General features: G+C 37.6%; 1 protein-coding gene across 6 annotated transcripts in view; it reads right to left on the bottom strand.

The window, feature by feature from the left end:
- Positions 1-6545: 6545 nt before the first annotated feature.
- Positions 6546-24318, bottom strand: part of SBF2 (SET binding factor 2) — a 232705-nt gene continuing 214932 nt past the window's right edge. For all 6 annotated transcript variants that reach the window (XM_039706765.1, XM_039706769.1, XM_039706763.1 and 3 more), the window contains 8 exons: positions 18767-18893; positions 17782-17909; positions 17034-17267; positions 12773-12877; positions 11509-11702; positions 10928-11015; positions 9408-9539; positions 6546-9138 (listed from right to left, as the gene is read on the bottom strand). In XM_039706765.1, coding sequence (XP_039562699.1) covers positions 9040-9138; positions 9408-9539; positions 10928-11015; positions 11509-11702; positions 12773-12877; positions 17034-17267; positions 17782-17909; positions 18767-18893 — 1107 coding nt within the window. In that variant the 3' untranslated portion in view covers positions 6546-9039. The remainder of the gene's footprint in view (positions 9139-9407; positions 9540-10927; positions 11016-11508; positions 11703-12772; positions 12878-17033; positions 17268-17781; positions 17910-18766; positions 18894-24318) is intronic.

Genomic DNA, 24318 nt, shown 5'->3' with positions numbered 1-24318 from the left:
GCAAAGCTCCCGGTGTTACCACTCAAAGGGAAGGGAAAGCACCTCTGAATTTACCTCAGATCAGCCCCAGCAGGATGCACCATCCACAAACTCCATCAAATGTGCTGTGAGAGACCAGTGCAACACATCCCAAACACTCCATGAGTCCTGCAGCTGCTCTTGGGACAAGGATTTGGGTAATTCATAGAAGCTTCCCTTCTCAGGGCAGAGTTCAGCACCTGGATCCTGGCATCTCAATCTTACCCCTCACCCTTCAGGGCTCCCTGTGAAGCTGGCTGAAGGTGACATGTTAATGGCACACAAAAAAACCACCAGGAAATCTCTCATTCCACATACAGGAATCCTTTAGCACAAGAGACATCAGTGAACATCTTCCCAATGCAGGCTGCAACAAACCATCCAGAGCAGAGCACAGCCTCAAGCACATATTCCCAAAATATTCCCAAAATATCACGCTAAAACACTGCTGCAAACCGAGCTACTCCTGTTCAAAAGCCTTCCATATTTTAACAGTTTCTAGAGGACTGCAATTCCTGGAATTGCACCATCAATCCAAACTTCCAGCACTTCCCTCCAACCTCTACAATTACCTTTGGGAGCACCAGAATCCCATTTAGAGCCCTGGTGGCTCTTGGTGGCTCCAGCCATTCCTTCCTGCCATTTCATCCATCCAGAATGTGCTCCTGGCAAGGGCATGAATCACCTGGGATCTCATGGCAATCCTCTTCTCCCTTGCAGAATAACAAAAATATCAATTTAAATAACACATACTAAAATGATCAAATTAATGCAAATTGCATCTTTTTCTACCCCAATTTTGTTCTCAGTCTTTCTCTTCAGAAGAAAATGCTGCCGTGCTCCTGAAACATAATTCAAAGGCACTGACAACAGATAAAAACACAGTTTGTAATTTCTATCCTTCCTGGGTTGGAGATTTTTAGTCTTGCATTCTCCCAGGGGCTCTGCCAGCCTGTGCAATTCCAAGCAGTCTGGCAGCCTTTTTCAAGTTGTGTAATAAAGAACAATTTTCCCATTTTCTCCACTTGCCTGGCTGCTGCCCTGCCCACTCTCCTCATCCAATGCCACCTCGGGTAACAAGGCAAAGGCAAAGAGTTTTAGGATCTGCTTTAGACTTACCTTATTTTGCTTGTGTTGTGTCTGTAAACACCTTCTCATAAAGGCCTGGACTTTGCATTTCATAGAGAAATGCAGGATAACACTCATAATTTAAAAGTATTTTGTACCCTATTAGTATTAATCCAGCAGTGATAAATTCAGATGCTGGCTGCTCTGAGGGTTTCTTTCCCAAGTACTCACCTCTCTTTGTAACTGCTGTTCATGTTTGGTCTCAAAAATGACTGCAGGTTCCTCTCCCCTCTCCCACTCTCTTCTAGCCTTGCAAACCAGAGTGTGATGACATTAATTTCTGATTTGGCAAGAAATCCTGCATATTAACTGTCCTCTTTTTCAAGGGCTCTGTGACTGTTTCTTGTTGAAGTGCACAGTGTCACTGGGCTTTTGTCTTTAAAAGGAACAGCTTTACATAAAGCAGCAGAAACTCAGATTTGTTTTAACCAAATGTTAGCAATCCAAAAATTAAGTGTTTATGTTACCAAGTTCCTTTAAGAGCAGCAAAGGTAAGAGTTCTAAGTAGCATTTCTTTCCTCAAGTATTTATTAGCACTGATATTTGAGCCCACTTTTATTGCCATATCATATATTTTTCTTTTTCCCTATGCAGATGAAATGGAACAGGCATGTTTGCTACGTGGTTTCTGGTTGAAAAAACCTTCAGTGGATGTACCGAGGGAGACTTTGTTTTAGGTGTGGTGTTGGTGTTTCAAACTGCTAGGAATTCTGTCCTACAGAAAATAACAATATTGATTACATAATATCTCAAAATAACATTAGCAATAATTAGCAATAGGACACAGCAATGCAGTAGCAATCTTTGGACAGCTCAGCTACACTGAAAAAAACCAAGAAAATTTATAAACAAACTGGTTTGGTTAAAGCAATAAACAGAAGGCAAAGGCACCCATATTTTACTGTACAGACAAAATCCTATATTTTAGGTTATTCCATGTTTGAGAGTACCCATACAGCAGATAAGTGTGTTACATCATGGAAAGAATGGCCCAAATTTGGAAATTCAAGAAGAGACTTGACAGTGCATCCTTTGTACCCTCTCCAGCAGCTGATAATAATTTGGCCCAGTGGGCTCTTGATAAACAAAGCTGTGATGTTCTCCTGGAAAGGCACTGATAGCAACATTAGCAATGGTATTTCCAAAGACCAGAGTTCAGCATTCTTGATGCTGGCTTCACGTTGACCTCTTTCCTCAGCGCTGTTAAATCTAATTCCAAAGAGTGATAATCACATGTCAAATGCTGAGGGTGTTTGAAATCCAGGCTCAGATCCAGTGTTATCCCTCATGGCAGCCCAGCAGAGCACACTCAGCTCCCCAAAATTCCAAAATACACATGAACAACTTGAACCAGCCACTGGTTTCAGAGCACTTAGAGAAACAAAGACCTTTTCCCTTTTGGCTTGCAGCACATCAGAGCACCTGCAAGTATTCAAGACAACGAGCTAACATGGATCATCTTTGCTTCTCCAAAATTTCTCAGCTGAATTTAGACCTGATCAGACAAGAAAAGGTCAAAAACAAACCAGAGAGTGAGACAAGTTTGGAGAGGGGTTTTGGGGAACAGCTAAAGCAGGAGCAAAGGAGATGGGAAGCCTTCCTGTGCTGTGAAGGTGTGGCTGCATGGGATCCCCTTCCAGGGCTGCTCACCTGCAGCTCTTCCCATTTGCTCTGGGAGCTTTCCCCACCCCAGGCAGGGCCTTTTTCCTGTCCCTGCTCTGATCCTCTGTCTACCAGCTGGACATGCACTGAGAAAATGTGCTGTTTTCCTTTCTGCTGTACCCTGGCATCAACTCCTTTCTTTGCCAGGCACCAGCAACCAGCCAGGGCTTGCTTTTCCTGTGCCCTTCTCCACTTCCTGACGTGCAGTTTCCATAATCTCAGTTCACCATGGCTCGGTGAGAAGACTTTTATCTGAAATCCCAGTTTCTAATGTACTCCAGTGAGAGCAGTAATACAGTCACTTGTAATTTGGAGTGTCACTAGAGGCCTCATCACACCTCATGGAACTCCAATTGATAATAAAAATTAAATGAAATTGCTGGGCTGCAATCCCAATATGAACTGAAGGAACTCTGTTTGGGTTGCACATACATATTTTTCAAATAAAGTTATCAAATTTCTTGAGATACTATCATGGAATAAGGAAAGCTCTCCTTATCTCAAGTATTGTATGAATTTAATTTAAAAGAATTAAATATTCATAACGTTTCACTGTGAAATGGGGAGCAGGTCTGAGGAAGGATAAAGTGGGAAAGTTGCACTGAACTCTGTTTCCAGGAAATGCTTGAACAGCAAAAGGCAACAGGCATGCAGTGACCTAGACCAGGGGAGAAATATTTTTTCAATTGAGGCTTTTCAGACAACAGCTAAAAGAATTTAGTGGCAGTCCACAGCAAGTTGCTGGGATATGCATGGCCTTAGTGACAGCAACATTGATTTCTGATAGCAAAAACAGAAAATCTGCTTGCATACAAAAACCTGTGTGCAGCAGTCTTTGAAGTAAAACTCACTCAGCACCACAGGAAATATCTACGTGTTTGGGTTTTATTCTTAGGCTGAGAAACTTGTCTCACCTGCCACTGTGTGCTCAGCTGTGTGGTTTTAATGACTGAAATAATAACTGATAAAACCAGCTTATCTGAAAAAATTATTTTTCTCTCCAGAAATTTGTGTCACTGAAGAAACAAAGTCTCAAAGGCCTATGCACAAGGAAGGGCATGCAAAATGTAGATTTCCAGTTAAAACCAGATGTCTGATTGCTGTAGCAACAGAATGACACTTTCTGAGAGTGTCAGAAGAGCTAGAGCCTGCCCTGCCACTGCCAGCACACATCACACTCGGTGGTCAGTGACACCATCCCACACACCAAGAGCAGCTCCCCAGCTTATTCCTGGCTCTGGCTCATTAGCACTTGATGGGATATTTCCCAGCTTTTCATACTCATACCAGAAAAAGACTTTCTGCAAGCTTTCCTTTCAGTCAGGGGTCTAAAGTGGAAGAAATCAAGTTAATTTTGACTTAAATTTTGACTGATTTTTGGTCAGAAAACAGTTTTAAAGATGAAGAAAACTAGTTGTTTTAAGTACAAAAATAGGAGAGATTTTTGAACTTAATTTTGCTTTGAAGCAAATACATGATTTACCCTAATTCAGGAAGCACTGAAAATGAGAGCTCTTTGAAAATTAAAAAGAATATAAAAAGAATCTTACCAGCATCCCAGAGAAGCAGGCTGCCCAACTTCATCAAAAATCAATGGCAATTCCAGGACCAACCCTTCAACAGTATTTTGTTTAAATTCCAAATCGTTTGACTGCATGAAATAGTACAAAGATTTAAATGTTTTATACTAAATAGTCAAAGCATTCTTAATTGAAAACTTAGTGCAAGCACTTGCTTCAACTACTGCATCAAAACATTTAATGTGAGGGATAATGTGAGCACAGCAGAAGTAAAACTAAGTTTTAACTATTGTGATGGCTCAAAAGCAATGCAACACAAGCAAATCCTGTGCATGCAATTAATTAAACTTGAGAGCATTCTACCTGCACTATTGCCCATTATAGTGAGATTCTCTCATAATTACACACAATTTTATGGTATTATCAGTTTGAATTTACTGGAGGTCTTGACATGAACAGGGATGTTGCACCTTGTATAACTCTTGGACAGTTAATAGAATTCAGATGGACACTACAAATTTTTGGAGCTCCTGTTTGGTGACAGGTTTGAATTCCAAGAATTCTGAGTTGAACAGCAAGAGAAATTAATTAAACAGCAAAATATTCACTGATACTTGCTGAATATACACTGATAAACAAGGCATTTATAAATAAAATAAATTAAGACTATGCCTTATGTTTTTCTAGGTGAGCAAAGGGGCAAGAAGGAGCACTATTTAATACCTGAAAGAACTGCTACCTTTGCATCTCCTTCCAGGATAGTACTGTGGTGATTTTAGCCTAATTTTAACATCTCCTGCTATTGCCTGTTTTACAGATAAAAGTATCAGTTCTCTGTGAGTCTCCCCTAAGACACTCAAACACATCCTCACCAAAGAACAGACAATGGAAAAACTGAAAACAGCTAAAATTACCAACATTTCCTATTCTGAGTGGGCAGATTCTGACTTGTAAGCAAAAGTTGAAGAGGAAGAAATCTTGAAGTATACGATGCAAGGCTGAAACTGGACAAAATGTGATTTCCCACTGGATGTTGACTGCTAAGTGAAGAGAGGAAACAATACTGAACTTGCAGCACCCTTACTGACAGTCAATTAATGAAAAACCGGATGTGGAAAAACATAAAGACGAAAATTTCCTAAACAAGAATGTGGATGCTACCACTGCCCTTGGCTTGCACAGCAGCCAGAACTGGGGAAGAAACGGATCAAATACAGACAAACCCCAAAAAGTAGGTGCAACAGTGATGCTCAGCATGAACTTCAGCATAACTGGGGAATGGGTAGATTAATTCCATTTTTCTGACTCTCCAAAGCAACCACAGGGTAATCATGAACAGACAAAATATTTGGATGAACACAAATATGAAAAATGAGAAATGTGGTACAGCCACTTCAATATTCTCCAAGAATATTACAGGATGAAAAGGCAAAATGACAGTATTTGGACAAGATCACTGCATTTTTGTTATGTCTGAAATTCACAAAATATCAGATACAAATAACGTGTGTGGGATGTGACACAAAATTTTGAACATTTGTTCTTGGGTCTGTTAGCTGTTTGTGTACCATTACATAACCAGTGACCCACACGTGTGGCATGCTAAGTATTTTATTTTTTAGTGTAGTAATTCTAAGGCTCCATCAAAAGAAAGGGCTTTTATAGAAAACACTTGTTAGATAGGAAAGAGAAATCACTGACAGAAGACCCCAGTAACAACCCTTCAAAGCCCAAACTCGCCCCATTCCTCCACCTACGCCATGGATGTTTTGTTACTGAGCACAGAGGACAAACAATCCTCTCCCCTTCTGTACGACCTGCAATGTTGCAATTCTCTTTTCTACAGTAGGAATGTTGTGATACACAGAGTGGGAATAGTGATGTGACACAGCAGAGGGAGCACGTCTGCTCATCCCCAGCTCCTGGGTGGATTTTTCTAGAAAATGTTCAAATATGAAGTTGGATCCCTTTGTACACAGCATTTTTTCCAAACAAATTCTCGGTTCCTAATTCTCTGCTGCTGCTGCTACAGCTCACAGTGGCAAACCCTGTAGCTTAAGCTATGCTGACTTGTCCACATGTTCTCCAAGTCTCTGTTGGAATCTTCATTTTGCAGAGAGCCCTCCAGGGACACTGCAAACTTTGTGTCCTCACACCGAGAGCCTTTTCTACCGTTCCCCTGTACATTCCTCACACAGACACCACAAACACCACGTCTCTCATGTCAGCTTTTATTGGGGTATTTTTAAGTTAAGTTGCTCAAGTCCGTTTTCCATCAATACAGACACTAAAAACTGAGATCAACATTTAAGGCAACATTAGCATCCATGCCAAGCTCAATATGCAAACCACGTCCCCCAAGCACCGCAGCACCCCAGCCCTGCCACGGGTCTCCCCTCTGTCACACCTTCCCTTCCCACCTGGACTCTGCTGTCCCACGCCACACTCAGCAATTCCATTTACATGCACAGTCTCAAGTAAGATCTTGCCATTTGTTTTTTTTAATAGTTTCTTTTTTAGGAACTAGATCATTTTTGCATAAGGTGATATGAGTGAGATACATCTCAGGGTGAAAGAATGCAGTTGACTTATGTTGGCGATACCATACAGAAAGTTTTTCTTAAAAAATATATTTAACAACAGTATTCAATGACTTTAGTATGAACATTACGCGTATTTAGCCTTACTTTTGGTAAAGCTATACATTGAGACTTGTTAGAATGATAATTTTGCTTTAAATTCTGATTTCTTTAGTGTTACTGTTGACAAGTGTTTGAGTTAGGGATGCCCAAGTGCAACTTTTAGGTAAGAATATTTACAAGTATACAAAAGACCAGGTAGTTTTGAATACACCCACTATTCTTAATACAGAGTAAATAAGGATTTGTCTTGTGCCCTTGTGGAATATTTCAATAGGTGGGTCTCGCTTTTGTTTCTCTTTTACAGTAAAAGGAAAGTTTTTACTTTTCCTTAAGGAGTGTATTTATTACAAGATGGTTAGCATACATATAGCACATAACATACAAGCATTAAAATTGACCAGTTACAAAATAAGCAGTGGTATGTATATCTTCATATAACCTAAGAACAGGATCAGTATTTTACAAAGTACATATAAAAGTACTTCATATACAAAGAAAAATACAAATGTGCAAACACCATTGTCACAGGTGGAAATTTGTCAATTGAAAAATGCTAGAAAAATCCTTCATATTTTTGTTTTGAAATTGCAATTGCATTAAAAACAGTTGCATTTCCTATTGTGTGTGGTGAGAAATCTATGTTCCTTTCTGACAAAATACATTAGTTATAAAAAAACCCACAAAGTTTAATAACTGAAAAATCTTGTAAGTATAGTCAGTTTGGTTAGCCTGACATTAAATTACAAGCAGAACGTCTGGAAAAATGAGAAAATAGTGAATCATATTTACAGACCTTTTGTAATATTAGTGTGCTATTTAACATATTAACATTTCAAAGTAAAAACAATGGCTTAATTACCTACATATTCTACTCAAAGTCCTCATTATTTGTAGACTGTAAAATTTCAACTAATTTGGGGCTATTAAAAATGTTTTGCCAGGATTTTAAGCAGAACAAACACAAGTTCATCAAAAGTAAAAATCTATAAACAGTCTCCCAATTAATGTGCAAAAAAATGTTTAAAAAGTATCAAATCACAACACCTCAAACTTCATTATGTACATAGCTAATATCTGTAAATGCTGTTAACTAGCTAGTTTTGTTTTGTTCTGCTACAAATAACTTACCTCTGTCCTGCAAAATGTCTGCATTGTAAAGATTTCAGTGCAAGTGCTTGCTTCATTGTTTAGTGCATTATCATGTTCGTTATTTTTTATTTTACAGTGAGCAGAACAGCATATAAATTAACACATACAACTCACACACAAGAGATCCTTCATCTACTGAATTCCTAGTTTGTTGTTTACCATTGCTCCAGAGTAGTGTCAGCCAGTTTTCTTTCGTTTATCCCATTGGAATTGCAAACAGAATCTAAAATAAAAGTGCTATCTATGGTCTTCAGGTAATCCCTAGATTTTGAAAATCCATAACAACATTGCAGAAGCACTCAGCAGAGCATGAGATTAGAGAATGACCTGCACACTGAGAAGACACTTGAAAGTCTGGCATTAGGCAACTTTACTTTTTTGGTCTTTAAAAATATTGACTGTCTATAAACATTGGCAACTTGGTGTGTATGCCACTGGACTCACAAGCTTCACTTGTTTATCTGTTTTTAGGAATTGTAGATATGTTCCCTCTTATTTATGACTAGCTTGGAAATAAGACCATTCTGCTTAAAAATCTAAATAAAGTGGAAATACACTTCTTATTGAAAGGGAAAATTTCTACACTTTCCTTTGGACAGGTTTCCTAACAGAAGAGCTCTGAAATGAGAAAACCAGGATCAGATGCTAGTGCAAATACAGCCCACTTTTCTAGCTAGGAATTCTACTGAAGAAAGATGAAATTCAGGATAAATGGATTATTATTTTTTCAAGTCCTCCCCGCAGAAAAAAAAATAGCAGTTACAGTGGTTATAATTATTAAACAGAAAAGAACTTATTATGAACTTTAATGGCTGAAATGTAAGAAAGGCAGGTTGTGTGTCAGTAACGTTCCAAAACTCAGTTTCTTCCAGGATGAGGTGCTTTAAATGGGACTTTATCATGGAACATTTTTCTCCTTTCTATGCATCTGAAATGCAGCTCTGGATCCTGTCCATCCATTGCTGAGCACTCTGTGCATCTTGGGCACAAAAGTTATACACACGTTTATTTGTCTTCAGCTGCAAAGGAAAAACAAGGACACACATGTCAGCACATGGAAAAGAAAACCTGCAGACTTTAAACTGCAATACTCAAGTGGGTCTGAATGTAACATTTTTGAGCTATTGCTGCTGAGAGTGATGCCAGCTACATAAATTTTTTTTGTGTTGAGATGGCACAACAGCTCTTTCCTAGCTCACACCTTCCAGCAGGACTAGAAGCAGGAGCTTAAACACACCAAGGGAAGGAAGTTTCACATAAAGATCAAGTAAAGACCAGATATATTTACATCAAAAAACGCCTTTTCACTGGCATGTTTTGGAGCTCCAATGGTTGGAGAAGCAGGAATCACAGTTTCCACTTCTGCAAGGTCTATGTGTCCCTTGCAGCTTGTATCCTCCCCAGAGTCGTAGTATCGCAGCTGCAACAGAGAGAAAAGAAAACCCAGACATGCTTTTAGATGGACATTTCAGATCAATTCCCTTTTCCTGGATACAGCCTGGGGGCATTGGCTGCTAAGGGTGGGAGGCACAAAGATTACTAGGAGCTGAGGAGGTGGGGGAAGAGTATTTTGTCCCCAGAGCTCCAGAGCAGAGAAGCAAATAGGCATGGGTTGCTCTGGGCAGAGGGCACGTGAGGCAGAAAGCAGAACCATTTCTTCACTGGTCATTACATAAAACCAACACAAAGAGTTTACTTCACTGAGGCATTGATAGAACACTTACCCTCTGTATTTCAAGAATTTAAAGTGATCAGCAGAAATTTAAGTGTAATTTTAGGTAATTATGAACCACACAGAAAGCTCATATTTTCCTGTACTGCACATAGAGGTTGAATGAAGTCTGTGCTTTTTTTTCCTCCTTGCAAAGATACTTTGATATGGATATTAATCACTCTGTAAAGTGAGTTCCAATATGCAAACAAGTTACAAAAAAATCCCCCACAACAAAATCCCAACGAATTCCCATAAGCCAATGCAAAATAGCAACAGAAACTTTCACAGCAAAAGTCAAACAACAGAATTCCAGCTAGGATTGACCTGTATTACTCCCGCATCTATCATACTCAGAAGGTCATTTGGTTATACAAAAAATGTAAAAGTTTCTTTTCCTCCTGCAAAATGAACCTTTTCTCCTATATATAAGATATACAGGATATATTAGGAAGAACAATTATAAACAGCACATCTGTTGGTATTTACCACACTGACATTGAAGTACTCAGTTAGCATTTCAAAGGATGCCTGTCTTTATCTATATTACATGTTTTTAAGTGTATGGTCTACAATAAATTAATTTTTTTTAAAACAAAAGCATACATGAGTCTCAGAAGTTATAACCACCACTTTGTGGGATATTGGGCTCTGAATATTTTACTGCAGAATTCCAGCATACATTGTAAATTGGATAAAAAATTTAGACCACCAGATGTCTATTTTTGGTGCTCCTTTTGTACAATGATTAGGTAGAACACTTATGAATAATTTTGCTACTAAATTTACATGACTGACTAATCTAAAACACTCCTATATATTTTTAAAACACAATCATATATTTTTATAAAATACTCCTAGATGTCTCTTTCTAAAAAATAAAAGGCAAAATACTGAAACCCCTCTGTCCACTCAGAATTCTGCATCAGCTACAAGATACACAAGACATTGATAGGTCATGAATGATGTAGGACACATCACATCTGAAAATCACCCTTACTAATATTCTTTGTAAGACAAAGAATCTATACAAACCCAGTCAATAAAATAGAAGCAACATGATAATAATAAAAATCCATTATCTAAAGAAGTTTTACCTGGTGTTTTGTCACATCCAGCACAAACCAGCGAGGTTTCCAACCTTTTAGCAAAGCTCCTCTTTTGTACAGCGTACCTTCAAAAGATCTGAGAGGGACAGAAAACACAGTGGCATGTGACCCCATAGTATGGATACTGCTAAGAAATAAAAGCCCCAAAATGATACATATTAAACACTTACTACATCCATATGAAACACTTATCTTCCTGCGGGAAAACTAGCAAGATTTAAACCAATGGTTTAGCTATTGGTAACTGTGACACACAGATTAAACACCCTTTTAGTACTTTGGATGCATCAAATGTACAATTTGCTTGTGCATCTAATGGAAGGGAAGGGTGAAGGATGCTGGTAGGAGATAGAGGCCCACATACTGAGACAACTAAATGTAATCAAATCCTAAAAGAAGGAACAAGGTAGCCACAAAACGTTCTGTGCACATGAAAGTTTCATTTCTTCCTAAGGCAGAGACTTTTACCAATCTAATAAAATATTACTAACTACTGTCTGATTATTCAATGATATTCAGATATACTATCTGATTATTATCACTAACTACTGTCTGATTGTTCAGTTTACCTATTTTCATCATTCTTTGATGTGAAATGATTGTACAGCGTGGTTGTTCTTCTGTCTACTCCATTGGAGGGAGAGATGCTTGAACTCTGCTCCTCACCCAGCCCACTGTCAGGTATTTCCAACAAAGACCTCTTCTGATAGGAATGCAGATTAGGTGACATCATCCCTGAGGAGCCAGAAGGATGTCTCCGGAGCTGAAAAAGAGGGAAATGGAAGAAAAAAGGTAATGGAATGCGTCTTGCATTGTGAGATGGTCTCAGTGCTGTACTGATAATAAATACATGGTACAACATCTAAGTTGGGAGCTACTGTGAGGCCAAAAAAAAATCTTCCTAATGCAAGTCAGTGCTGCCTCAGAGAAGAAGCCAGAGGGATGGCAATTCCCTGCATTTCTTAGGCAGAAGGGTTCACAAGGTGTGAGAAATCAGTATTTCAGAAAAGCTTCATCTATTCCAGTGACATAATACTGAACAGTGTTTGCCTTGCTTTCTCAGAAGCATCTAAAACTGAACAGACATTTGCATACAATAAAATTCCCTGATTTCAAAGGGAAGAAAGGGGGGAAAGGAAAAACTGTGGCTTCCAAGAGCTACTTTATAGATCCATATCATTTCAGCAGAATCTCAATAACCTGGAACAAGAGGGATCCTGTATTTGGTCCTAATCTAAATGACAACACTCTACAGATACAGTCTTGAACTGGTAACTCAGTGTGCAGAGTTCAGAGGCCAAGCTCCCAAAAAGCAGCATCCACCTTTATTCCTGGTGCACACAGAGAGCAAAGAGGCAGCCTTTGACTTAGAAAGTATCTATACTGTCAGCTCTTCTTGTTACCACACTCAGGAATTGGAAACACAAGCATGAATATTCCTTATCTCTACTTAACAATTCCATTTAGCCGTGAAAATGTCTTGACTCATCTCTGAGAATCCGTGATATCCTTTTGGCTACTTTCAGGAATTGAGCTTTTTTAGTACTTCAATAATCTTTAAATGTATAAATCATACATTTGTGCATTAATAAAATGCTCATTTTATCTGTATGCCTTAAACTACTTTGGAAAATCAACTAGATAAACAGCACCAGTAAAAATACATTTTTCAACATGAAGAAATAAAAAGCCAATATCATGGGTTAGAACAACATATTCAGTTTTTCAAAAGCAGTATTTTACTCCAAGAAATACAGTGATTTTGTCAGTGCCTCAGGTAGCCTATATAGCAGGAATGGAATTATTCCACTGGACAAGCTCTTTTCTACTTACATTGTCTTGTCTGGTGTCATCCTTGAGATTCATTTTGACCCTTTCCCACAAAAGCTGCCACCTCTCTGGGCTCTGATTTAATTTACTTTCCAACCTCTCGATTTCCTGAAAAGAGTAACAAGGGTTTCCTTAAGAATAAACATTTCTAACTGATCACTCCATGGCAATCATTTTTATACAACCATTCTCCAGTCAATGTTTTCACCCAGTGAAGTTCACACCCCTCTGTCACAAGAACTATAAAGTGAGAGCCATCAGAATCAGGAGTCAAAGGCACCCAAGGACAGCATCAACCACATTTTGCTCTTCCTGCATGTCCCAGGTTGGAGGAGCCACCAGCTTTCAATTCTCCCCCAGTTCCCCTGAACACACAAAATTCAACACCCATTGCCATAACAGAAACACAACACTGATAAGGACAGGCTGTATTTTATGAAAATATTTACAGAGAACAAATTCTGTGCTGCGACACCAACATTGTACACTGCCAATATTAACATTTACCCTGGTTTATAAAATGTGATACAAAGCTGTAATAAAAGAAGGAAATGAAACAGAAAGATTTATTCAATCTGGATGCCAAACTGTAACAACATGTTCTCGTTGTGGAACTTGGGAATATGACCTATGTTGATAACCTCCAGTTAGGGTTATTTCCTGTTAATAAGACAGTGCAAAGTTAAGTAAGAAGAGGCAATTTTATGAGTTTATGTTTACTTGTGAACACTCATTCATACATTTGTCAAGACTTTGAAGTGTGGTCCATATTCTTTGCCATGCTTCCTTTCTCCATTTTTACTTTCAACAGCTATATTGTTATGAAAATTTTCTTGCTAATTAAATAAAATTAGAACCTCAATTTTGCAAATTCAATTAAGAATTAATGATGGAATAAAAATTTGCTACAGGATATAGGCTTCTCATGCTATATAGAAGCTAAGTATCTAAGACTATATTTTTGAAGTAGAGGAAGTCTCTACTTACTTCTGCCATACTTAATAATGAAGTAGATTTCATAATATTGTCCAATTCCTATTGATATTTTGATTGACATTTTTTTCAGTAAATTGCTATCAATTGAAAGACAGAAAATTATTATACTTTTAAAGTAAGAAAATATTTTCATAAGGAAACTAACTTCTGAACTAAATTTTGAACTCTTAGGTGAAAATAAAAAGCCAGTATTTGACAATGTAACAGGAACAAAATATTTCTACAAACTTTTCCTTGCTGAAGATAAATTGGAAAATTCCAAAGTGAAACTAAATATACAAAATGGCTTAACAGCAAGAATCAAATGAGAAGCTTTAAATACTGAAGGTAGCTGAAAGTCACATATGCTCTCCTTCTGCTAAGAAATAAAACCGGAACACTTTTGTTTGGAGTATCTTCAGGTAGATTAAAAAATAAGGGATGATGAACACAAGTCAGACTAAAGCCTTCTCTAGATGACTTGTTTGTCTTTGAAAGAGCTGAATGGAAAACACTTCTGGAGGCATAAAACTGAATCAATTTAACAGACACTTTTTAAAGTAAAATCCTTTCCAAATTGCTGTAAAGGACATAAGCTCTTTATTGCCCTGAGTTAGGCAGTTTAATCTGATCATTCTCTTTCTGCCCTACTCTTGACTTCTGAGTACGAGTCCTTCTCTGCAGAATCTGGAAGTAACTGAAACTTGTTACTTAGCAACTGGGTCACATTCCTTCTTTTTTGGCTCCATAGTGAGTAGTGCTTCCAGAACTTAAAATGAAAAACTTTCACAAAAAACTTTCAACAATCTCCTGCATATAACTTGAAAAGTTAGGACTAAATTCTCCTTTAATAGACCCCATGTAACAAAACATACATGGCAATAAATCACTGATATTTACTCTTGCCTCTTCAGTTTTAAATTTTACGGAAAGCAGCAGATTTTTTTTTTTCCTTTCCATGTGTGAAATGGATTCAGAGTAGATGCATTTCCTTGAAAGAAAAAAATATCTTTAAACTGATCTCTCTGGTTGATCTGCTGTTGTCCAGGCTTACAAGAGCAGAAATATTTATATATCAAAAGAAAGGTTATAACAAATTAAATTATGAGATGATCCATTTCCTGCAATTAATAAGCAGCAATTAGCCTTACTGTGCCTTCCAGAGGATCTGCTAAATAACCAGCTTTGGAATACCTGAATGGTAGAGACAGGAGTTGCATCTGCAGCAACTCCAGAACCCTGGAGGCTGATCCTTTGCACCCACAGGATGTCTGTGAATGCACACAGGTTCATTTCTCACCATTCTGAAAAATACCAGGATCTGATCCACTCTTAAAAGAAGAGCATCACATTTCTACCCTGAAAATTCTGAATTAAGGCGCTCAATAACTTCTCTGTTTCAGCTTTACATCCTGAAGTGCACTATCTAGTTTTCAATTGAAAAATATCTTTAGAACAAACAAATTTGGGCTTATCATTATAAACTAAGCAGGACTCAATCTTCCCCAGAAATTTACGATGCTAAATATGGTCTCAGTTGAAACATTTTTTGGATACCAACACATTCTCAGTGGATTTATGATTAAAGGAGGTCTTTCTCCTATATCAGCAATAGCCCTAAATTAACAACTTGTTTTAAAAGAACGTTCACTTTGCTTTTTAAACTTAGAAGAATATTTTTGTAACCTTTATACAACCTCTCCAAAGTTTTCCAAATGTTCTCTCCATTGCTATCTTTTATTACTATAATCTAATTCACAAATAACATTTAAACTCTATAAAACCTGACCCACATTTCTTTAGCCTATAATGTGGCTGATTTCCCTGTTACATGGCAGTTTCTCACAGTTGTGGACATGAATAGTCTGGCACCCACCCCGGGAAGAAAAGCAGGAGAACATTGTTGTGTTCCTGATGTGCTCCTGGCCTTGGTTACCTGACACAAATCTCTCTGTGCTTTGCTGAACAATCCCCAAATGTCCCCTGCTGCTCTTCCTTTGCCTCTGGGATGTTAGAAGCTCTAAGAAGCTCTGACCCTCTTATTCTGAGTCAAGTGGGGGTTTTATGTGAGATTGTCTTTATTTTTTTTTTTTTTTTTTTTACCAGGCATTGTTCCTATGTTCCATCAATCAGGATTGGCAGGAGCAGACCAAAAGGAATTCCAGGAATGTGCCAGAATAAAGCTAACTCTCTATCAAAATCTTCAAGGATTCACATCCATTCAGAAGCTTCCTGCTTTAAGACTTGCTAAAAATCATCTTTTAATCAGGAGCACTGGGGGCCTAGAGCATATCCTGATTTTCCAAGCATTGCAATAGTGGGCTCCATAATCCCAGCTTCAATTTAAGGTAAAGTTTGCAAAGAGTTTTCAAAATAAAACTGCTCACAGGGATGTGTACCTGGACATGCAAGTGGCTCAAAACAATGGAAGTGAAGAGTGCCCTTGTCATTTTCCTGCACTATCAATTATGATGACAACCAAATGTTAGCCTGTTAATTAATTATAATCAACAAGCATCTCCATCTTTAAGAGAAGACAGATGTTAAATCACTCCAAATAACTACAACAATGATGATAATGGGATAATTTTTCATCTTCTAATGAAGGACAAAAACTAAGCAGCCTAAGTGAGCCCAAACAAGAAAAAGCCAAAATCAAGCATCTATTTCAAGTACCAAAATATTTTGAAGAAATCTAAATTTATCAGTTTGCTTCTAGTAAACATGAATAAACTAAGAGCAATCATGGCAAGCTTTTTTGCGAAATGTGGGCCAAGATGTTCAGCCCACATGTTTGTGTATCTGCTTCCCAATGTTTAAAATCAACAAGTGTCAGATTGTATTTTCTGATTTGTCCAAGAATCTGGGTCATTATTTTACCACACACCTACTTTAAAATGAGGAGAAAGAGGACAAGAAAGCATGATTCACCTTTTGCCCAAATGAAAATAGCTGCTCCTGCATTTCCTATGAAAGGCAACCTAAATTTTATTTATTCTTTAAAACAGACAGTGACAAAATGAATCCATGAGTAGCTGTTGACTACAATTAAAGCACACTCCCAGGGAAGGGTGCATTCAGAACAACATCACCTTTGCAGGAAGTCTGGTTGATTCCCAGAACCTCCACCACATCTCCAGAAAAACCAGTCAATCTTACTAAAGACCTGTTTTGAATCTATCATGATCCTTTAAAACAGTACATCTGTAAGGCCATAACTTCAATAAAAGTAAATATGAATTTCATGAGCCTAAGAGAACTCACTGCTCTGTGCAACACAAGTACTCACATTTAAAAGGCTGGTGATGGCATCAGGCTGTATTTTTTTTACATCATCATAACATGGCCACACTATTTTCCTCTTGGTCTGAGAGACTGAACCATCTGCTTGGTCATTTTCTTCTGAAACACTGCATTTTGCAGGTACCATGCTCCAATCATAGGAAGGACCTGTAGCCAAAATCTCTTCTACATAATAATCCCACTTTTTGAGGCTGGACATATTTACATTTGGCTTCAGTGCCTATTTGAAACAAAGTGTTAGTATAATGAAGGAAGCTTTTGAATTTAAGATTTGCAACACAATACCTGTATTTTCCAGATTATTCTAAATTGAATTCTAGAATGGTGAGTGTACTGTGAACTTTCTAGAATTATTCAAGCCCAGTCTAGGGGACAGACATTGTCATATAAGACAGAGATGAAGATAATGTGATTCAATCAGGTTGCTGTGAAATGTATCCCATTATGACTCTAAAATCAGTTCCCCTTTAAAGACAGTTTTAATAATAATTCGTATGATTTAATGACATCAAACAGGGAACCTCATTTAGTTCACCAGGATGCAAGAACACATGTTCCAGAACTTGGCCCTTTAAATTACATTTCCTTGCCTTTCAGATACTGCTCCAATCAATCAGGTAAGGTCAATTCTGTCCACCAAATACTCAACTCAGTTCAGAACAATTAGGATATCAAAATGTACTCAAGGAATCACTCAGAATAACAAACCACCTGTATTCTAAGAAAAATCATACCTCAATTTCAGCAGGGGCATAGAGGTAATTGAAGAAAATAGGGCTCCTTTTGTGCATCTTTTCAATACATTCCCAAATACAAATTCCCTTCTTGGCATGCTTATCTCCTTTATCTTCAAACAATGTTCCTGGGGAAAAGAGGAGCAGCAAAAAGATGGCTTTGGGATAATGCTCAACAAATGCTAAAGCACAGTCTAAAGGAATTTCACAGATTGAAGGTATAGCAAACTTTACTATCAAATGCCACTACAAGAGGAAATAAATAAAGAAGTTAAATAATAGACTTTTTTTTAAAAATAAAATGGTTGCTCAAGCCTAATCTGCCCCACAGCCACAACAGTTTTTAAGAAAGCATTACAATTGATCCTATGCCATGAGAAGCAGCCCACAAAGCAGAGAAATTTGGAGCATGTTTGAGTGGACAAGTCCCAAGAACAGCCTCAGCTGGGGTGATGCATCCTCAGTAAGATGGCTCTGAGGGAAGCTAAGGTCGTGGAACCAGCCAGGTTGCACATGACAGATGGAGTAAAACAGAAAATATAAAAGGAGAAACACTGAGGATAATGCAACAGGAAGAAGTGGGAGGTAATTGATGGAAAGGCTTTTCTTTCTTGAAACTTTGTGCACACTGATGGACTCACAGAGACTTTGTTTCTGTTAAAAGAAGGCATTTAGTAGGGAAAATGGAACTAGGTGGGAAAATTGCTAAAAACGCTGAGGCATGGCACTAATTTCTTCTACTTTCTCTTAGGGCCATCAGAGGCATGGCTCAGGAGTCACTGATGCAGGAAATACTACATGTTCTTCACCTCCATTTTCCTTTCTACATCTGAAATGTAATTTCATGACAAGGAAATTCATTATGTGGTCACCACACAGCTACTGGACCTTCTTAACCCAGGGAAATTTTTGTAGACCAAATACTGATGAGAAAAATATTCAACAACTACACAAGCAGTATGCAAGACACAAAGATCACACATACCATGTTCTAGTCTCTCATAATCTGAATCCAGAAGAAATGTTTTAAATCGATTTGATATGTGATGAAAAGCCAGAAACTTCAGATAATATTGATTGAACTCAAACTCTGTCGGGTATTGGTTATGAATCTAAAAAATAAAATTAAAAAAATAAAAGGAAAAAAGTGGATATTGAGGATAATACAAATAGATATGTAAGAAATAATAAAGTGAAATGACAGCAAAACAATTCCCCTATGAATGCTGAAAACAAATTGCAAGTGTCACAAAAATCCTTCTAACATTTTGTCCTAGAATATTTTTTGGCTAAATAAGTTCATGTATTGTCTATGCTGCAAGAACATTTCAGAGCAGATAGAGTGAACTGTGTAATAGCAGTATCATACTCTGCACAAGTGATTCCATGATTCTTCCAGGAAATCCAACTGGATATAAATCTTCTGTGATAATTCTTGAGTGACCACATAACTTCACAGGTAAAGATGCTATTCCTGGATGTGGCTGGAATTCAACCTTTAACTGAAAGGTTTCACATTGAATTTCTGGCTATTGCTGAGAACCCCACAAAGCAGAAAAGTACAGAGACAATGCTGCAAATGAGATTCCAGCTACCACTCCTGAAACAGCCAATTTCTCAAGTACTTACTAGTCTACATATATTTCCTCCTTTTCAATATATGACCAAAAATATTAGAGTACGAAAAAAACCCCACACTGAGGAGGTGTCTTACCATTATTCTTTTAAAACAGTAAAAACTGTGTAATTCCTTAAATTGTTACCCTCATTAGGCTGTGGGTCTGTCTAATGCAGTGAATAACTCCAACATGAGTCAGGAGACTTTATTTAAGAAAACTGTATTAAATTATCAGAGTACAGCACTGTGAAATTGCTGGTTATTCACAGCAGCTTCTCTTTAACATTATCATAAAGAGTCTGCTGTATGATTTTAAGCACAAAGTTTAATATTCATGGCAAAAAGTTTGGTAATTACTGATATTTCTACTTGATATCCACACAAAATGAAAGATTCTAAAAATCTTGATGAGATAGTGCTTCGAGAAATTTGATGTGTTAATTTAAAATTTACTCTTCAAATAAGCTTATGACTCATGTTCTTTATTTTCAGAATAAACACAGCAATTAATTGAAAATTCCTAACTGCAGTGGAAATAAGTACAGCTTGCAATTGAAAAAGAAACTGCTGATTGAATTTTGCATTTGAAGTAAATCCCGCTGTTCTTTGTCTAGTTCCACATCAAACCTGTAACACACCTTTCGTTCTGCAAACCACACCTGCCTTGTTTTCTGCACTCCCACCACTCATTTTTCTGTTCCATATTTTCTCTCTCATCTCTTATCAGTTTCTCTCAACCTGCTAATTACGCCATGGGGTTTTTTCAGAAATTATGGTAACTGTTACTAACATTACCTGAAGCTCCTTACATTTATATTTCCACACAGACCAGTTAAATAAAGGCGGAAATAAGTGTTTAGCAAAGAGAAGTTTTCTACTGAACATACAACAGTGACAGGAAAATCTCTTGAAAGGACCCACAAACACCCACACAGCGTTTAAGCCAGAGAATTTGCTGTTATTATATCCAATATTATCTTGGGGCTGGGCATTTCAAATGCTCAGATACTTTAAGACATGTCAGTTCAATATACCCACTCTTATTTAATCCCCATTTTTCCCCTGATACAAATACTACATTCCTGCACTGATTTGTAGGAATAAAAGAAGTAAGAATAAGCAATTTTTTTCTATGATAAATTTAGGACTTCAGTTTTATAGACAAATTAAATATTTAGCTCTATTTATAAAAAAGAGGTCTTTTTCCATATCTTCTTTAGTACATATTTTCTCCTTGTGTTAGGAGAAGGTTTTTTTAATATACTGCAAGAAGGAGAGGCAACATTCTGCTATTTGACATGAAATATATACAGGGTCTTAACTTCTACTTATGGTCCAACAATTATTTTAATACATGTAAGAGTTACAAGAACAAGCTGCTGATAAAATCCTGTCACGGCTCTAAATGTTGTGGGTGATTCCATTTCTGAGATTTCTGGATGCAGAAGTATTGTAATAACGATAAGTTATCATGATTATAATTTCCTTTTAAAGAGAAAACACCTATAAAACATTTCTCTGATAGAGGTAAACAATGGAGTAATTGTTGTTGTCTAAATCTCCATAATACATGAACATTTAAAACCTGATTAAACCTGTATGTGTTTCTAATATTATGATTAGAGTAACTCAGCATTTTGGAGTTGTTTTTAAAATTACCATGTTCCCACAGAAGTAACTCCTAAATGAATTTAATAATCTTATAGATCTACCAGCTTTCCTTAGTTTTTTAATGCATTTTTGGTTTTTTAAATCAATGTTTACTTAGCATGAATGAGGAATACAGCACTCCAAAGGTCCTGTAATGGCTACGAGGTTTTCCTGCAAAGCCTGGAATAACTGAGCACACCTCCCATGGGAGCAGCACTCACCTCCTCTTACACAGGGTGCTGTGACAGGGCTCCTCACTGGGCTTAAAAGAAGTCAGGTCTAGAAAATCATCCTGTTTTAATTATAGTTAATAAATTTCCAAACAGATTCAGAAGAAAAATAAGAAAAGCTTCCTCACTGACATCACTTGCATAAACTGCGTCTCCCTAGAAGCAGGGAAAGTATCTGCCAGATGCTGCTATTGTGAAAGACTGATTTTGCATTAATAATTCAGCTGACACCTGGAGATATTGGCATAAACAATGACTTTTTATAAGATGATGCAGTTCTAATTTAGGAATCACTGCTTCATTTGTTTTCTCTGTATCTTTAGTTTAACTCCTGATATTTAATGCATGTACTGGCTCTGTGGTAATTTTCTTACTGCACCTAGTATATGGATTCTAAAGGTTAAAAGTACTTTGAAAGGACCAAATGTTTGCTTCCAGTGAATGGGTAATTTTAAAAAACTCATCATAATATATTACCCTCCAGGGTTAAGTTGCAAATTCTGTAGTTGTGTAACAATTTGCACAGAAACCAATGAAAATTCATAAAAATTTTCAAGTACAGATGTTGAGAAAACTTATTTTCTATGGTAAATTCATATGAAATTTCAACCAATAATTTGACTTCAATTTCCCTGGAAATTACAACCACACTGTTAGAATTTGGTAACTCAATACTATGAGTTAGAAGAGTTATCATGAGTTAGAAGGATAACCCAACTCTAGTTCTGGAAAAGTTACTCAGAATTGCATTCTCCATGGGACAGTAGGTCATTTAGCTTACAGACAAGTCTGTATTATCAATATTAGACTGATTGTGCTTCCCATGCCCTGTCTTGGATGAAGATAACACTGAGTAAAATATTTATAACCCCTTCACAGCCTTATCTTTCCTCAGAAGAAGTTACTGTCTCCTTCAGATGGACAAGCTGAACTGCTTCTGATGGTCTTTTCTACCAAATTTCCCCAACATTTTGGCTGGAAAAGCAGGCAGGCTGCCAAGAAGCCCTGAGCAGAGGGACAGGAGGTGCTGTCTCCACCAGAGCAGCAGTAAGCAGCTCCTGGAGGGCAGCAGGAGGTACCGGTCCTGCTGGCACAGCTGCACCCAGGGCACACAGCTCAAACTCAAACAGAAAATGCTCTTCTTTCTGCAACATGAATCTGCTAATAACCTGTGTATGTCTATAAGAAGAAGGCAGATACCTCCTGAGTGACTGTGATAATTCACTTGGGGGGAATTTTGGAAGGAATTTGGGACCTCTGAGTTGTTTTTGATGATGCAGTTTATTTTTTTTTATCTTCTGCACAGGCAGGAAGGGTGAATTTGGCTCACATTGTTACAGCATGGTTCAGAAGATCCCAAGACCCTTAGCTACAAGACCTTTTAAGGAGTTACTGACCAATAAAACACTGCCAGAAGGATATTCATGGTTTTGACCCAATCCTTAAATATTTTGTCTTATGGACCCATGCTACAGTGTAAGCTTTCTTAGCCAATCATGTTATAACACACACACCTACAGTGTGTTCATCTTATAAAACCTACTGCATTCTAAACTCCTTGTTTACCTCTGTAACTACTTTTATATTTTCTATATTTTAAACTCTTCTGTCTCTGTTTTAAACTATAAATTCACATTCTCACTTCTAGCAGCTAAGTTTGGAAGCCTTTTCCAAGGTCTCAGATCAAACAATGTGTTAAATTCTAAGCTTTGGCTTCCAGGCCCAAAGTTCTGAGAGCTCCTTGCATTCTGGAGTCCAACAAGCGACAGGCACTGAAGCTGCTCCCTGAGGTGAATGACAAAGGTGATGTTCCTGTATTTCCTTGACATATTTACATGCGTGCAGCTTGAGGCTAAACTGCACCTGACAGTTGTCAGCAGCAGGGATTTATCCCATTTTGCATTTCATTCTAACTTTTAAAGGTGGGATGACTGTAATCCACTATTCCATGTCCTTAGAACTGCAGATTTCATTAAACATAACTTAAAGAAAAACCATGAAGAAAACATGGTCCATTCTATTTCATGACAATGAACCCAAATCCTATTTCATGACAATGAACCCAAATCCTTGAATTTAATTTAATTTCATTCTAACTTTTAAAGGTGGGATGACTGTAATCCACTATTCCATGTCCTTAGAACTGCAGATTTCATTAAACATAACTTAAAGAAAAACCATGAAGAAAACATGGTCCATTCTATTTCATGAAAATGAACCCAAATCCTTGAATTTAATTTTTAACTTTCTTCTGGATAACCCATTTGTTTCCAAAACCTGTGTCACTTCTGAATCACTTGAGAAGGAAATACTGCATGGGCATGTGAGGATAATTTCCTTGTAATGACAACTTTCTCAGATTTATTACAGTAAAACTGAAGCAAAGTGTTTCCAGGGGCACAAACAGGATGCAGGCTATGTCTACATTAGCAAGAAATGAGAAGGAACCCAGAGTAGACAAACAGACTGAGGCAGCTGCTGCTGAGGTCCCTGCAGCCAAACCACACACCTGTGGTTTTACCTGGACTGCATTTAGTCCAGTTGAGTGGATGACCCCACTTTACATTGATGACCCCAATGGTTTTAAGCTAAGTGAAAAATCATTGGTGCAAATTCAAATTCTTCCCAAAAAAATTTAGTGCACATGCACCAGAACAGCATCAAAAAAAATGGTAAGGGGAGATGCTGGGAGGATTCCAACTCCAAATTTACACTACTGCTTAAAATCAGAGGTAGGTTGACTCCATTCTACTATGGATGGTGTTATCCAATCAGTCAATTTAAGCTTAGAGAAGACACCTGAAAGCAGAGAGAACACAGCACCATGACCAGGACAAATTATTAATTTACAGAACTGCATGAACCACCAGGAAGATGGGTTCCAGTATTAGAGCACACAGCAATTCTGTCCTGTTGTAGCCACTGCAACCAAGGTTTTTTTGTACTGCAGAAAAGGAGCAATAACCCTAAGTCTATTGGAAGAAAAAGTGTGACACTTAGGCAGATCCACTTATATGAACAAAAAATGCAGTACTGATT

The sequence above is a fragment of the Passer montanus genome, unplaced genomic scaffold, assembly GCF_014805655.1.
Source record: "Passer montanus isolate IOZ18808 unplaced genomic scaffold, ASM1480565v1 scaffold2, whole genome shotgun sequence".
Classification (NCBI taxonomy): domain Eukaryota; kingdom Metazoa; phylum Chordata; class Aves; order Passeriformes; family Passeridae; genus Passer; species Passer montanus.
This window is presented reverse-complemented; position numbering and strand designations above follow the sequence as displayed.